Genomic DNA, 17,171 nt, shown 5'->3' on the forward strand with positions numbered 1-17,171 from the left:
ATATTATACTATGTGTTCTTTCATAACCGATTATTAATTATATGTTGATTATTATAGATTTTTCTTTTAGTACTTATGTCTCTCAATCTTTGATTAGATTATGATAAATTATCTTGCGCTCTTTTTTTTTATAAATAAATATATTGATGAAGAATAAAAAAATATAATAATTTTTTTAAAGTAATAAAAGATAAGTTAGTCGTAAAGATGAATACGAGACAAATTTAACTTATTCACATATAATGAATCATTGAATCATGATACTAATGGTTCAATTCTTCAATTAAAAGAGTCTTTCAAGATTTTTACTAACAATATAATTATTTACATCAAAAGGGAAGTAGCAAAAAATTTTAGTCCTAATTATTAATGAGTTTAAAAATCTTAAGGAACAAAATATCATCCTTTTAAATCTGTGTGATTATTTTTTATTGTAATTATCATTATAGTAAATTATATTTTGACTCTTTCAACAATATAGATAAGATCTGTCAATGCTTGGAGAGAGACTTATATATTAGCTAAATGATTTTGTATCAACTGATAAAAACATAAAATAAATTAAAAACACATTTCGTTATAAGACAAATGAAGTTATAAGATATTCTGGATTACATGAATAAGTTTTGGAATATTTTATATAAAAATGCATTATGAATTTATTATTCTTAGAAGTTTGTAATTGTTATTTCAATGAGTAAGTTTTGGAATAGTTTATATGAAAATGCATTATGAATTTATTATTTTCAGAAGTTTGTAATTGTTATTTTAATAATGGTTTACTAATCAGGTAACTTGAATTGGGTTTTTAAATCTATATTCTGGTTTAGCAATTCAAAGTTAAATTTTAGAGTTCCGATTGAATGATCCATATTATAATTTTGAATTGTGGTTTCAAAATAAAAAATACAAATTTAGAGACTGTGTAGTACGAAACTATATTTTACGTAGTTCAGAGATCATATCACAAATTATGTAATTTAAACTAATATTTTAAAATTTATACCGAAAAGTCTATTCTAATTACATTAAGTAATTTTGATTTAGAATATAGTTTCAAATTGATTATGAATTTTTATATGAAGAATATATCAGTCATTTCTTATGGGATTGTGACAAGAAAATATGGGATTGTTTTAAAAAAAAAAATGTCCTGAAATAATTGAGGCAGTGGAGTGGGAGCTATATTGGATAAAGTTAGATCCACGATGGTAAGGAATTTGGATTCTGATTTTTGGTACTCTTCTGAAAATATATTGATATATTAAAATAATTTTTAATATTTTAAATATAAAAAATCAATGTTTATTAATATATTGAATGACTTAAATTAGCTTGTGGTTTTTGTCCAAGTACAACACTTAAGTCGTAGGTAATATTAAGTTAACAAGGGGTTATATGACCCCATGTTTAGAGGGTCCATGCCCCAAAAGAAAAGCCACTTTGTTACTACGTGCAACACAAGTGCTGAAATCAATTCTCATCCAACAACAGGACCACTCCCACCACAGACAACACAAGTAGACGCCTCCTATAGGTAATAGTGGGACACCCCGTCACTACATTTAACTCTAATTACCTTTTTCTGACGTATCAAAAGATTAAATTTATTCAAAATCTTATTAGTCGAGAGTGGAATTCAGTGATATTTTACATAAAAATGAGTTCACCGGTTCAATATTGATTACGCAGATGAAGGGGAAGTTGCAGTGGAAATATCAAACTCTAACCAATTCAGTCTCAGGATATAAATTTTGTTATAAATGCCTTGACCAATCATCGAAAGTGGAAAGGGAAATGTGAAGGTTAAGGTCCCACAGTAAAATTAGAAGAAGTTGAATTGTCTTTTACAAGGGTGTGTGTGTGTGAGTGTTTGGTGGCTGCAAGAGGCCAGCCAGATGGTACCATTCTCTCACTTTGTTTGCATTTTGGGTTTTAAATTTTAATGTTGTTGCCCCCATTCATTCCCCACTCTCTTTACTCCTTGTCCGTGGAAGATGGAAAGTGGATTACCTTTGCTTAACTGTCTCTTGCAGCAGACTCTCAGAACCATTTGCACTTCTCCCAACTCTTCCACTTCTTCTAAGTGGGTTTATGCTGTCTTCTGGAGGATACTGCCTCGAAACTTTCCTCCTCCAAGGTCATTACTAAATGCATGTGCTACACTACACACAACAATGTAAAACAGTATAACCAAATGCATGTGCTTGCCCATGAGTTTTCTTTTGTCTGCTTTCAGGTGGGAATTTGGAGGAACTGCGCTTGATCTCTCCAAAGGAAATAAAAGGAACTGGTAATAATTTTGTATGCAACTATGCACATGTTACCTTTTTCTAGAGTTCTTCTTTTATCAAGGTTTCCTTGGTTAGGATTCTTGTCTGGGAAGATGGGTTCTGCGATTTCAACGAATGCGAACAGAGGAAGAGTGGTAGTGGTGGTTACTTGAACGGTAGATTTGGAGCTGACGTATTCTTCAAAATGTCGCACGAGGTTTACAATTATGGAGAGGGGTGAGCGTTGACGTTACCTTTACATTTTCTTGCCATAACAAGATTCGTTATCTTTTCCTCTGTTTTCCAAAATTAGCATTGCGAATTTCAAGTGAAGCACGAGGGGCAAAATAATCTATATTTTGATCTCTATAATTCTGCAGACTAGTGGGAAAAGTTGCCGCAGATAATAGTCACAAATGGGTTTACAACGAGAGTCACAACAATGAGTGTGAAGCCAGTTATATTGCTACATGGAACACTTCAGTAGAGCCTGTAAGAAGTCATTGTTATAAACAGAAATAATTCAACTGTGTAATATATTTCTTAACCCCTTTCTTTCTGTTTTTAATATTCATTGTATTTACCTAACAGCAACCAAAGGCATGGGAGTCTCAGTTCAATTCAGGCATTCAGGTTGGTAAAAATCCGTTCACAAACTCTCACAGTACAAAAAGCTCATGATTTATAACGATTATAAAAATTCACTTTGGTAGAGTATAGTGATAATAGCAGTGAGAGAAGGCGTTGTGCAATTGGGTTCTTTTAACAAGGTGCATGCATCACTTTCTCACCCCTCCATTTTTGCAAAATCTCCAAATTATTAATCATCAGTTCACAAGTTCTTCAGATTGCAGAAGACCTGAATCTGGTGATCAGCATACAAAGACAATTCAGCTACCTTCAAAGCATACCGGGTGTGTTTGGTATTCAAAGATCATATCTACCCATCCAACATCCATACATTGTGAAGCCCAGTTTCATAGAAAGCAATGGAATGCCTCCATATGAAATGACCTGGAACAACAACCCTCAAATTGGAGCACCAGGACCATCTCTTTGTTCAGGTTCTCCACCTTTACCTTTACCATTACCGTTACCATTACCAACCATGCCTTGCAGTTTTGGAGCTTTGCTATCCAAGTTACCATCTGGAATCCCACTGCATAATCAAGTCCCTGATTCTGGGACGCAGAGCAGCACTATTGAGAGAGTGAAGATCGAGGACTGCGAATTTTATCCTACCCATGACGGTGATCACAAGGGAAAGGTTCCTTCCTTGAACAAGTAGCGTAATGACTCTTAATCAGAGTAGTTAGCATAGATTAAGAAAATGGTAAGCTATTTATTTTTCTGTCGTGACCACAATGTATTGTGGTATGTTTATTGGTGGCCGACAATCTATCAATCATAGCGATCACTGTTGCTGTTTCTTTCTGCGCGCATTTATGTAATGATGAATGCAAAGCAGACATTATCTAGAACAGAACTTGATTAAGCAGTGCAACTTTTTGTATCATGTCAAAAAGATATTGATGCTGCCTAACTCCCTGCTAGAAAGTTAATAGCACGCAATAATTGAAAATTAAAGAGGAAATAATGTGGTATTAAGATGAACAAATAAAGGAAGGGTGTGTGGTTAGAGATGAGAATAGCGTGGTGGGGTAGGGTTTGAAGTGTGGTGTTCCATCTGGTGGGGCTGTGTTGAAAAGGAGAGGGAAGAAGAGAGTGATAATTGAAGTGAGGAACTCAACGTCAAGCTGCTCTGGGCGACAATTGGTATTTGAGCCCTGGTCCCCAACACAGTACTGTTTCTTTGACAACTCGAGTGTGTGAAAGTTACGTGTGTGAATTCATGTGTACACAAACTCTCAGAGACACACTTTGTTAGATATTCTTGTCAGGAATTACTATCTCATCAGGTCGCATTTATACCGTGCCTTACGTTAAACTTCACTGCTTCTTCCTAGTTAGATACAGTGCCTCTATAGAATGGTTATCATTCTATTCTAGGCTTAATGTTTGGTTGAAAATAACTTATTTAATACATGTTAAGAATGAATTTACATATCAGGGTGGCATTTTAAAAATTCATTTTTTTTAAAAAAAGTTGGTGTGTTATCTATAACTATATATAAAGGGGATTCCCTCTTTTGTGTTCACATTTCATAATTCCAACTTTACCCTTTATAATTTAATTATTTATTAAATTTTTAAAAATTATACAAGTTTTTATAAAATTATTTACTTATCTCCTTTTTCTTTTTTCTCTTACTATTCATCAACAGTTATTTTTCTCTTATTTTCTCCGTACATTTTATTTTATTTTTTATAAATATACTTTTATTTTGTTTATTAAATTAATAACATTACAATATCATCAATTATTAATATAATTCAAAAAATGCGTATCGCGCCTGTGTTTACACTAGTCTATTTTATGATTATCAAGTCTTTCATCCTTGTCTCATTCAATGTTTGATGCGATTAACTAATATGACATCGCAGTGAATAAAAAGTGTCAATTAAAATCCTAATTTCTTAATCCCGTAAACTTTTAAACAACAATTGAGTTATACATGAATTATCCTATAAAGATAAGTTTTGCATTTATCTTTCTATAAATGATAAATGATTATCCTGATAATAATGTGGTTGTTGCAATTTTGCATACAGTTTTACGCAATAATAATGAAATTACTAACAAGCCTTTGAAGTAAAAGAAATTACTAACTTGTTTTTTCAACTTATTTGAAATATTGATTTGTATTTGGGTTTTGGAGTTAGACAACAAGTATTGAGATTATATGAGATTAAGATTTCTGAGATGCGAAGTTGAAATTTTTTGAAGTATATGAGGACTATCTTGTGGTTTTTGGTGTTATTATTGATCAATTTTATGTATGAAGTGGTTGTAGTTAGATATTATATTATGTGTGTGTTTAGAAGTTTATATGAAAATGCATTATGAATTTATTACTTTCAGAAGTTTGTAATTGTTATTTTTAATAATGATTTACGATTTAGGTAGCTTCAATTGGGTTTTAAAATCTATATTCTGGTTTAGCAATTCAAAGTATTTTTTTTTTTGAGTTCCGATTGAATGATCCATACTATAGTTTTGATTTGTGGTTTCAAATTATATAATAAAGAATACAATTTTAGAGATCGTGTAATATGAAACTAAATTTTACACTATATTATATAATCGTATAATCATATTTCAGATTTTAATTTAGAGTTACATTATAGTTCAGAAATTATATCACAAATTATGTAATTTAAAATAATATTTTAAATTTTATAGCCTAAAAGTCTATTCTAATTACATTAAGTAATTTTGATTTAGAATATAGTTTCATTTGATTATGAATTTTTATGTGAAGAATATATGAGTCATCTCTTATACTACAGATGTGAAAAGAAGATATGGGATTGTTTAAAAAAGTGCCCTGAAATTGAGACGGTGGACTGAGAGCGATTGGAATGGTGTATCAATTAAAAGGATAAAGTTAGGTAAGAAATTTCGATTTTTTATTAGATATTTTTATGTTATGCTGATTTTTTAAAATGCATTAATGTTGATGTATTAAAATCGTTTTTATTATATTCTAGAACATTAGAATTAGTAAATTAGTGTTTATCGATGTATTTTAGGAGATGATCAAAATATTAACATCAAAATATAAAATACTCAGTAAATATTTAAATTATAGTTCTTAGAATCTTGGATTCTTTTAAAAGGACGATTTCTGCAAATTATTATTATTATTATTTTTATTGTTGTTCATCATCTTATACAAATTAAAAAAAATAAAACACTATGAATTATATAATTTGTTATACAAATTTAGAAGACACTATGGAGGCGCAAACTTTTAAATATTATAGTGTGTAGGAAGAAAACAAAATGGTGCAGAAAGAAATATCCACTCGAATGGGTCAGTCAATTCATTATCGACCCAAACCCAATACACTGTGTTGTGAGCCCACTTGTTAACCACATCGTATATCCGTTCGCTTTTGTAAAATCACAAAATAAACATTAAGTAATACCGGTGCAGCGCGAAAGAATAACCATTGATAAATAAAAAAGAAGAAAAAAAAATAGTTATAGCCAATTTTATAAAAATTTTGTAAAATTAACAGTCAATTTTTAAAAGTTTAATAAATTATTATATTTAAAAAGTAAAATTGATATTTTAAAACTTGACATAAAAAGAAAATTCTCTTTATATATTGTTATAAATATATAGAATATGAAAATTAAATTAGTATATAAATAATAATAAAAAATTAAATTTTTTATTTAGGTGGTGCATTCAGTATATCTGATTATAGTCTTGTTCTTAATCAATTTTGTGGCTCAACATATATATATATATATATATATATATATATATATATATATATATATATATATATAAAACCTTCCATTACTAATTGAATATTTGAAATATCTGATGACAAACATTTTTTTTTCAAAGCTTCCTATTTATTAAATATATCTATATGAGAGTGAGATCTGTTACTTACTATGAAAACGGATTTTAGAAAATCTATATATTTTTCTGAAGGAGGGAGCAAATAGTGAAATAGTTAATTATTGGTTTCAACGGAATGGATTACGATTACCCTTCCAAAAAGCCTAAACGCTTACTTACCAATATTGATGACCTTAACGACGACTGTTTGGCTTCCGTTTTCCGGTTACTTGGCACCGTCGATCGCAACAGTTGTTCGCTTGTGTGTCGGCGGTGGTTGAAGGTGGACGGAGACAACCGTCACTCGCTCTCCCTCATCGCCGAATCAGATCTCTCTGGCTTCATCCCCTCTCTTTTCCTTCGCTTCAATACCGTCACCGAAGTCATTCTCAGATATGTCGGCTACGAAGAAGAAGAAGAGACCATCAACGCCCAAACCGTCATCCATATCTCCCAACTCTGCCCTAATCTCACGCGCCTCGAAGTCCACGCTCCCTGCTTTCTCACCGACCAATACCTTGAACTCCTCGCTAGGAATTGCAAGGCTTTGAAGAAGATTAAGTTAAGGTCCTACTTTTCGGAAGGCAGAGGCATGCACGCATTTATGCATCACTGCAAGGATCTGGAAGACCTCTCCATAGACGGTTTTCGTGGAACAGAAAACGAGTGGGCTGTTGCACCGCGAAAGCCGAAACTCAGAGCCATTTCTCTCAAGGACACAGTTTTATTCTATCCTTTTATCGGCGCCAAGAATCTGCGGGTATTGAAGCTTGTTCGGTGCGACGGGGACTGGGATAGGCTTTTTCATGTGTTGACGAATGAGGTTACTGGCATAGTGGAACTCCACCTCGTCTTGCTAGAAATCAGCGATATTGGTTTGGAAGCGATTGCAAAATGTTCGAATTTAGAAGTTCTCCATCTGATAAGATCACCTAAGTGCAGCGACGAAGGACTGGTTGCAGTGGCAAAAGGTTGCAACAAGAGTTTAAGAAAACTGCGTGTTGGGTGGGACATGCAGGAAATAGGTAGCATAGGTTTGATGGGTGTTGCTGAGTATTGTGTTAATCTTAAACAACTGGTTATGATTGGGTTGAATCCGAGCAAAGAGTGTTTTGAAATGTTGGTTTCAAATTGCGAGGGTTTGGAGCAATTAGGTGTGTGTGGAAGTGAGACGGTTGGTGACAGTGAGATGAATTGCATGGCGGAGAAATGTGAAGCTCTGAGAGAAGTGTACATGGAGGATTGCCCTATTTCTGATGAGGGGGTGTGGGCGTTGTTGTTGGGTGGGGGGTGTCCGAAGTTGGAGATAGTGGAGGTTTGGAAGTGTGAAGGGGTGAGAGACAGGGATTTGGAAGAGGTGGAGTGTGGGCAGAGAACAGTGCGTGTAAAATGCACCCTCCAATCCTTGCCGGAGATTCCCAGCCCTATAATACCAGATCCATTTGCAGAGGTCACCCAAACATCGGACTGGTGTATCAATTAAAAAGGATAAAATTAGGTTAGAGATTTAGATCTTTTTTTTTTGTTATTCATATGCTGAATTTTTTAAATTTTATATATTAATTTTTTTTAATATATCTTAGAATATTAAAATCTGTAAATTAGTTTCTATCTATATATTTTAAATTAAAAGATTAACAAAATATTAACATAAAAATATAAAATACTCGGTAAGAATTTAAGTGAAGCTAATATATTTTTATTATCAACGAAACGAGTGATCAGTGATGAGTATGCGTTTTGTTTCATGGAGAATATGGTACAATTAATTCTTAAAAGTCTCTGTTATCTGTTATCTTCAGGTGATCTGTGATGATAATTGAGTGCTGATTTGTGGGATACAACAATTATTTCACCTCACTGGAATGTGAAGATTTGAGGGTGATAGTTCCTATTTTACCACTTTAACCTTGACATGCGTCTCTGTGCTTGTTCGTATAAATTTTTTGAAAGTTTGGGTGCTGTACATTTGAAATGTAATTTTGTGTTGTGTGATTGAAGGTTTAGGTGAGTAGTGTTGTGTTATTGTGTATGAACAAGTGTTGATTATCATTGAGTGTGTAAATCAGTGTGTATGAAATAAGGTGATGAGTGTATGTACAGGTTGGTTACATAACTGATGTTGTGTGTGAGTGTGTGTATCTGGTACTTTTGGTGCGGTGTTGTTTAAGTTGTGCACCGGTGGTAACCGGTGTTGGTGCTGTGACACTAATTACGTAACTGATTTTGTGTGCGTGATTCATTTTGTTCGGATTCCTTGACCTGTTAGTTTGTAGAGGAGTTGGCCAGAGTTAAAAATGATTGTGGTGGGTGATATTTAATTTTACTAAATTTTTTAACAAATTTATTAAATTTATATTTTATATTTTTAATATTTTTATCACATCAAATTATCATTTCATTCTATGTTTACCATCAAGGGTATTTTGCTAAACTTCTAATTTTATTTATTTCTACAATTTTTTTTAATCTATCATATTAATCAAATTACTCATTTTCAAAAAATCATCTCCAAATTCATTTATTTTATTCTCTAAATCCACTCAAATAATACATATATTCACCCACTCAAATCAATCTTCGCAATCTCCTTGTCCTACCATCTTACCAAGAGAACACATCCTAAAACTCTCTTTTATTTGGTCTTCCTGCTATTTCATAGGTCTTCCTGCTATTTCATATAAGTATAAACAAAAGAGAAGTAAGAAACTAAATTAGAATTACAAGAAAAAAAAAGAGAATAAATCATGCAATATTTTTTATTTTAATATTGTAAAATATTTTTCCTTTAGAGGTTAAAACTCGCAAAAAGTGGTTCAAAATATCCTCAATTAATATAGAATTTATAATTATAGAAATTGACAATAACTATCAAGAGTTACTGTACAAAAAAAGTTAACATTCTTTGATTATTGAGTGCAAATTTATAACAAAAAAAGTTATTGAACCGATTGGTTAAAATCACTCAAAGTAATATGTCTTTTTTTCCTATTTTTCAGATTATGTCTTCTTTATGATTCTACCCTTTATCTTTTATGTATAACCATTTGAATGATTTGAGTCAATATTTTACTTATCATATCAATTGGTATTAGACTTATCGATCCAATCAGTACTGAACATAACATCACACAACCCCTTAATTTTAACATTGCATAAAGTAAGATTAAAAGTTTTTTAAACCAAATTCATTAATTAACCCAATCGACATTGAATTTATTTATTAAGTTGATATTCGACCTAACACCACACTAATAAATTAGTTTTTATGTTGTAAAAAATATATTAATCGCATAAGATTTACAACTAAAAAGAATTATGCAAAATCAATGATCATTATAAGTAAAGCCAACTGCCCTTAAGTTTTTTATATATAAACTTTTATTCATGACGGTCTACAAAACCCATGTTTGCTGGTTGAGATTTATACCACATATAAAGCATCATCCAACGGTAGAGTGAAATGGCATATCATTGATTCGCCCACAAACATTTGTGGTCTTTGTTTTTTTAACAGAAAGATATAAAAACCGAAAATGAGAACAAACTTTGTCATCATTTGCTTAAGTTAATCTTGTTCCTACCTGTAAATTCCCAGTGGGTTTCTGAAGTTGACGGGGTTTGAGAGATTTTGGCCACTCTTTATGGGATAAAATGACAGAATCGCAATTCCGCATTTCCCTGCACTGTCTTCTTTTATGTTGCGTTCAATTCTTACATAACCTTCCTCTCCCCATTTATTACCCCATGAATTCTTCACGATCCAATAATCAGTTCCATTTTCTGTACCGTAACCAACAGCTGCAACACCATGATCGATTAAAGTGCCACATGTTCCTGTGAATATACCCTAGTAAAATTCAGACAAATAAATTCATTATATGACTCCAGGAATCAAGAAGCAATGTAGGTTATATACTTTTCAGATAAAATTCATTAGAAACTTACAGATTCATATAACTGAAACTCTTTGCCATATGCTTCAATGGCAACGCTCACCGGTTGATTTGCCACAGCCTTTTTCAAGGCTAACTCATCATAGGGAAGAACACGTTCATAACCATCAATTGTAACGGCTCTAGCATTTTGCTAAAGATAAGAAAAAAAAAGTATATAAGCAATAGCAAGAAACTATTGGAATGGAAACATTACCAATTATGAAACAATAAAGTTAAAAACTAACCTTATTTTGATCGCATATACCATCAGCACCTTGAAAGGGGTAATCATCTTCGGTGTCAATGCCACCGTTGTTTATAATGAACTCAAAGGCGTAATCCACAAGTCCGCCACTACAACCTGCATTTACTGTTCTGTCACAGTCCAACAGTTCTTGTTCTGATAATGCAGTTAGATTTCCTGTTACTATCTTGTTAATCCCTTCCACTGCGGCAATTGCTGAGAATGCCCAGCAACCATCTGTATCAAAAAAACAATAACTTAGACATGAAGATAAAAACTAACGTTTTAAGTTTGTACACGGTTCCATTAACATCGAAAATAAGATAAAGAAAGCCATGATGAATACCATCCAAAACTTCTTTTAAAACTTTACCAAAGTTTTAGTCTCAAAGGCCTTTATCAGAAGTACACAAAAATATTACTACTAAATCCATTTTTTCATTTGAGTAGGACCAAGATAAAACATATATAAACCGTAATTAATTTTAACTGTAACTAGGAACATAAATGTCATATCACAAGAAAGGAGACATGTGTTTTATACCGATCTTATACACATTAAGTACTTACATTTAATTTGTATTCCTTTCAGAAACATACCTTTTTTTTTTTAATTTCAAATCTAGTTTGACGAACAACTAGTTTAAGAAAATGACTATTTTAAATCGTATTTACAAATATACTTGACATTTTAATTCCTTACAATTCAATTTATCATTTTCATCTTTATTTTTAAATTAACTTTACTATTATATTAAAAACATCAAATACGCATATATTTAATAAGAAACCGTTCTCAAGAAAAACATGGGAGAGAATAGAATACATAAATTATTATTCAAAGTATATAATATAATATAATATAGGGCAGTGGAAGAGAAACAGAGAATGAGAAGAAAGGAAAGTATGTAATAATAATATAATATTAGAGTACAGTACTTACCGCATTCTGCTTGGTTTTTGACTCTCACCACAGCACCTTCTTTCCTCCAATCAACAGATTCCGGCAAGTTGTCATCCACACGCCAGGCGTAACGGTTACTTGGCTTCGCCATCATCCTGAGGGGGTTAATCTTGGTTTTCAGGTACTTGGACCGGTATTCATCGTTGCTAAGATCTGCGAACCGGTTCAGTCCAACCTTGTATGTCCGGTTTTCAGCATTGTGCTCGTCGATAAACTTGAGGTTGTCTTTGAAAATCTGAAACCTCTTCTCTTTCTGGTCGAGGGAGGTATGCACCTTGCCATTCTTCACAAGCCATTCCTCGTATATGCTCCTCACCTCCTCGTCGCTCCTCTGTGCTGTCTTGTCGGCGTTGGTGGTTCTGGCGTACGAGACTATTGACATGTCCAACGCCGAAGACACTGCGAAAACTGTGAAGAACAAGATGAGGATCTTGGGCGAGGAAGATCTTTTCATCCCCATTTTCCTTTTTTGTTTCAATTGGTGATGCAGGAATGGGAGGAAATGGGCATTTATAAAGTCAGACGTCATCATGGTTTATATTATATGTTGATGACTGTGATTATTGGTATTAAACGAATAAAATAAAGGTTTGAATATCATGCTCATGAATGGCGAGGCGCAAGAAAAAACTAATTTATCTATCTGCCATTCTGGCTATGCTTCCAAACTAAATAAATCAATTTTAAATAAGCAAAAGTATTTTGCATCAGAAAACTTATATGTTACTGAATTTTTTTAATTGTAAAATTTTGAATATATGTGAATTGTTTTTCGGGTTTGAAATTTAATTCAAAGGTAAAATTTATTTTTGTCTGAAATTTTAACATATTTTAATCTTTAAACTTTAAAAATAAATAAATATAATTTTTTTTATCCTAATTACATTAATTTATTTTTAAATATTAAACATGTTTTATATTATTATTGAAATTATTTATCTTATTTAACACAATATCTGCTAAAAAATATGTATACACTTAACAAAAATTAATTTAATTAATTAAAAATAATATATTCATTTATTTTTAAAATTTAAAAATTAAAATATATCAAAATTTTAAACATAAATAAATTTAAATTTTGAATCAAAATTCATATTCTAAAAACGTACTTTATCCTTGTTTTTCTTATGAAAAACGTTGTAATATATACTCGGTTGTCTGCCCACCAGAGGTATGAATTTTGCCCTTCTTGTACAGCGCAATTAATTTTTGAGTTTATAATTTTACAGTGCCTTTTTCCTTGAGTATATGACCACACCGTACACAAAAAGTGTAAATTTGAATATTTTTATTAAAAAAATATTTTGCTTAGTATTTAAAATTTGAGTCTTTTTTATCTTTAATTAAGGTGACGTGATTGTTAACGTGTATAATCATTTAGATGTTTTTATATGAAAAATAAATAAAATAAGAGAGTTAAAACTAAGTTTTAATTTCTCATGAATTTAAGTGTTCAATGGAATCTATAACTACTTAAGTATTCAATTGAATATATAGAGATAATTTCTTCGTATGTATTCACATTTTATAATTTTAATTTTATTTTTTATAACATAATTATTTATTAAATTTTTAAAAATTAATAATTATTTATAATTATTTTTCATTAAATTATTTATATATTTTTTATTTATCAATAATTATTTTTTTATTTTATTTTATTTTATTTTAATATTATACATATTAAAAAAAAAGACATATATATAAGCTTTCTATAATATTATCATTTTAATGCATACACACGGCCCCGCGAGATTTTGTTATTAAAGAAAATTGTTTTATTGAGTTTTTTTTATCTTTCAATTGAATTTTTTTTTAGAAAATATAATCATTTGATTTTGTAGTTTTAATAAATAAAATATAAACTTAATGATATAAGAATAAAGTTTTTAAATCTGATTATTTTAAAAAAAAAGTTAAATATCAAATCAATCATGTAAAAACATAAAATAATAATGATATATTTTATAAAGATAATAATTAAAGTTTAATTTTTTTTTGGTTTTTATTTAAGCAAAGCTGAAAAAAAAAAACGAAACGAGATGATGAGGATGCAATATGATAAATCTCGCTCAAACATAATATTAATGGTAATGAAATTTTGTTTGATACTATATTCTTTAAAGTTTATAAAGGACAACATATTTATAAAGAATGGTACTCATAGAAAATAACATACTATTGAGATATTTCCCACAATATACAATGCTGGAAGAAATTTATGTCACTTAAGCAACCTTATCACCATTTACCAATCTTACTTATTGAAATCAAAGAAAACGATTTGTCTCTTCCTCACTTAATTGCTCATTCAATTTTTGAATAATCATTACTTGATCATTATTCGATATTATTTAGTATCATCGTTAAAAATATATTATTTAATATGATAAATATTTAAACTAATAAAAAAAATATAAACTAAAAGTTAATATTTGAAAAAATACAACGAACTAATAAAAAATTATATTCTAAAATTACGAATAAGACTGAAAAACACTGTCAATTGGTAAAAGAAAAGGAAAAATAAAATAAGTACAAACAATAAGTGAAAAACAATAAAAAAAAAAAACATTAAATATCTTCAATTAAAAAATACAAAACAAAAATAAAAAAGTGAGTAAAAAATAACTTCATTTCCTTTTTATTTATTTCCTCATTTTCAACCTACCAAACGAATTCATTTAATTTTACTGCTCTTGATTTTCTTTTCCATCAACTCTCCAACTAATCATAGCATTAATATTAACCTGAGATGATACACACAACAAAATTACAGGGAGATTTGAAAATATAAGACTATACCTTTCATCAGTTTTTAGTATTAGAATTTCTTCCATGGAAATTACTTTTCTATATCTCCTGCTTCTGCAATTATTCAGAAAAAGAAATCTAGTTCTTTCATCTCAAATCTATATGCTTTTAGTATTAAAAATAGAACAAAGATATGAAAAGAACAAAGATTTAGCAATTGATTATCCAACATCAATAATATCCAACTATCATATTTATATCTATCCAACTATCAGATTTATATCTGTCAAACCAGTGTCCCATTTATGAGACCAACCATGTGTACCTTATTATTTGGTTTCTGTACCCAAGATAATGCAAATTACTATTTCTATAAAGGTTTCTAATAAGTAAGCTAGTAGCTACACCAGGCAAAATGACACTATAAAAAGCAACGCACGGTCACGTGGAACAGTAACCACTCACGGGTATCAATTCACATTGAGCACTCTGTTACTTTTTTTACACTAAAAAATTCATTGGAATGAATATATATATATATATATATATATATATATATATATATATATAAACGTTTTCATTAAATTTATCAATTTAAAATGAATTTGATGTCAGGTTTCCATAGGAATTTATCGGAAAGAACAAATATGAATGAGATTTGAGATTTGAGTTCAATAACATAATATATTAATACTATTTTTAACTTAAAACTTTAAAATAATAATAAATTTATAAATATTTTATTTTTATACGGTAATCTACTTTTTCATTTTTCTACTTTTTCATTTTTCTCATTTTTGGATAGAAATGAAAAATTGAATTGGTTGAGCTGCACCGCGCACAGATGAATGAACTCACACGAAAAACTCACGTGCCCCTACCGTCGAACAATCAAAAGCACTAAGCCACTAAGCAATTTTTATTTAATTTAAACCCTTATAATCTATGAGATGTATTAGAGATGTATGATTTATAACTGAAAAACCTATTGATACAGAGACAGACTCAAGGTTTAGTTATTTGAATTTTTCGACTTAAATTATTGTTAACTTTGAATAGAATCAATTATTTTGTTTGTTTTATAGAAGCCCAGCTTTAGAACAGAACAAGTTTCAAAATCGCATTTTTTATAAGAAATGTTATTGTACTTTACCATTTAACAAGCGTTTCAATCACATTGAATTTTTTCGAAAAGAGTTCATGCGTAAAATTTTTTACAGTGTTAAAAGGTCAGAATTCAGAAATGAAAACTTATTATTAGTAATTTTTTACAACCATTATTATAAAAATTAATAAATTTGTTGAATAAGATAATCTTTTATTTTCGATCACTATCTAAAATTATTTTATATTGTCATTATAAAAAGTAACATTTTATTATTAATGTAATAAGTATATATAGCAGAGTTTCTAGTTTCGATAATGATATTGATGTTGAGATATGAAAGTTTTGGGTGTCTGTGAATGTTCTTCAGCACAAAGTATTGAGTCTGAAGCAAGTTTGCGCAAAGGGAATACGAAAGTTTTTTGGTGGTGTGTTTTATCACGAATACTGGGATATCATGGGAAGAGATGTCTGTTTTTCAGTTTATTCATTGTATCATGGATTTTCATGCTATTTTTGTGGGTAGAATAGAATGGTTTTCTATAATATCTGGAACATCCCGGCTGGTATATTACAGCGTTGACCAAGGTTTGAACGAAAATTTGAGAACATGATAATCTGGAACCAGGAAGATACGGTTGTTTGGCATCTGCGAATGATTCAGCTTGAGGAACATGTTGACTTATGAAGATTTTTGGTCATCCCTGCATTCCTGTTACGCCTTCTTTCCTTATTAGGCAGATTACTCATGATCAAATGCCCACTGACAGAAGCCTGCCAAAGCGTGAATTTACATCTTTTGGAAACAATATTCATATATTAACAACCAACCTTATTTATATAACTATTTATTTAATTATTTATCAAAATAGTATTGAAGAATTCAACTTGCTACTATTATTATAAATGAATTATCAATTCATTGTATGTAAAAAGGTGGTAAGATTATCGTTTTCCTGTGAGAAAAAAAAATGGCTATCACGACATCCTTTTTTTCTGAATGCATTGTTGTCCCTGTGCAAAGTCTCAGTGAGAAAGTTGCAGAAACCAGCTACCTTTCTTCACATGTGATACAACTGTTACATTTTAGAGTGGATGCACAAGTTTTGTTTAAGTTAACAATAAGACAAAACTAGGTTTTTGTATAGGTTTTATATACTATACCCTATAAAATTGAGGTCTGAATGGTAATCGTGTTCATGACCGCCACAGTTATTCAATAAATTTGTTATAAATGGTCCTTTGATTTTATAAAAAATTATTGTAAGTAAATAAATAAATAATATTAATTTTTGTCATCAATAATTTTATTACCTTATTATATTATTAATATTATTATTTTAATTGGATAGTTATTGGGGAGAAATATTTAAGAATAGAAAGGGCTTGTTTTTTAAAATTATTATGAC

General features: G+C 30.2%; 3 protein-coding genes across 4 annotated transcripts; 2 read left to right on the forward strand and 1 right to left on the reverse strand.

The window, feature by feature from the left end:
- The first annotated feature begins 1,799 nt into the window (after positions 1-1,799).
- Positions 1,800-4,202, forward strand: LOC114162706 (protein RICE SALT SENSITIVE 3-like). The gene is made up of 7 exons (XM_028046666.1): positions 1,800-2,140; positions 2,240-2,293; positions 2,370-2,510; positions 2,654-2,765; positions 2,865-2,906; positions 2,987-3,043; positions 3,121-4,202. The coding sequence occupies exons 1-7, from the start codon at positions 1,998-2,000 to the stop codon at positions 3,559-3,561; spliced, it is 990 nt and encodes a 329-aa protein (XP_027902467.1). The 5' UTR covers positions 1,800-1,997; the 3' UTR covers positions 3,562-4,202.
- Positions 4,203-6,835: 2,633 nt separating this feature from the next.
- Positions 6,836-8,955, forward strand: LOC114164504 (putative F-box/LRR-repeat protein 8). The gene is made up of 2 exons (XM_028049204.1): positions 6,836-8,252; positions 8,557-8,955. The coding sequence occupies exon 1, from the start codon at positions 6,891-6,893 to the stop codon at positions 8,235-8,237; it is 1,347 nt and encodes a 448-aa protein (XP_027905005.1). The 5' UTR covers positions 6,836-6,890; the 3' UTR covers positions 8,238-8,252; positions 8,557-8,955.
- Positions 8,956-9,259: 304 nt separating this feature from the next.
- On the reverse strand, positions 9,260-12,412 carry LOC114162120 (zingipain-2-like). Of its 2 annotated transcripts, none has more exons than XM_028045901.1 (5): positions 11,880-12,412; positions 10,938-11,173; positions 10,703-10,843; positions 10,339-10,604; positions 9,260-9,422 (listed from the first exon to the last, which is right to left on the reverse strand). In XM_028045901.1, the coding sequence occupies exons 1-5, from the start codon at positions 12,358-12,360 to the stop codon at positions 9,377-9,379; spliced, it is 1,170 nt and encodes a 389-aa protein (XP_027901702.1). In that variant the 5' UTR covers positions 12,361-12,412; the 3' UTR covers positions 9,260-9,376. The 2 variants fall into 2 exon arrangements, with proteins under 2 accessions (XP_027901702.1, XP_027901701.1); XM_028045900.1 differs by having other exon boundaries at positions 9,260-9,425.
- Between the last annotated feature and the right edge of the window lie 4,759 nt (positions 12,413-17,171).

Source organism: Vigna unguiculata, chromosome 9, assembly GCF_004118075.2.
Source record: "Vigna unguiculata cultivar IT97K-499-35 chromosome 9, ASM411807v1, whole genome shotgun sequence".
In the NCBI taxonomy this organism is placed as follows: Eukaryota; Viridiplantae; Streptophyta; class Magnoliopsida; order Fabales; family Fabaceae; genus Vigna; species Vigna unguiculata.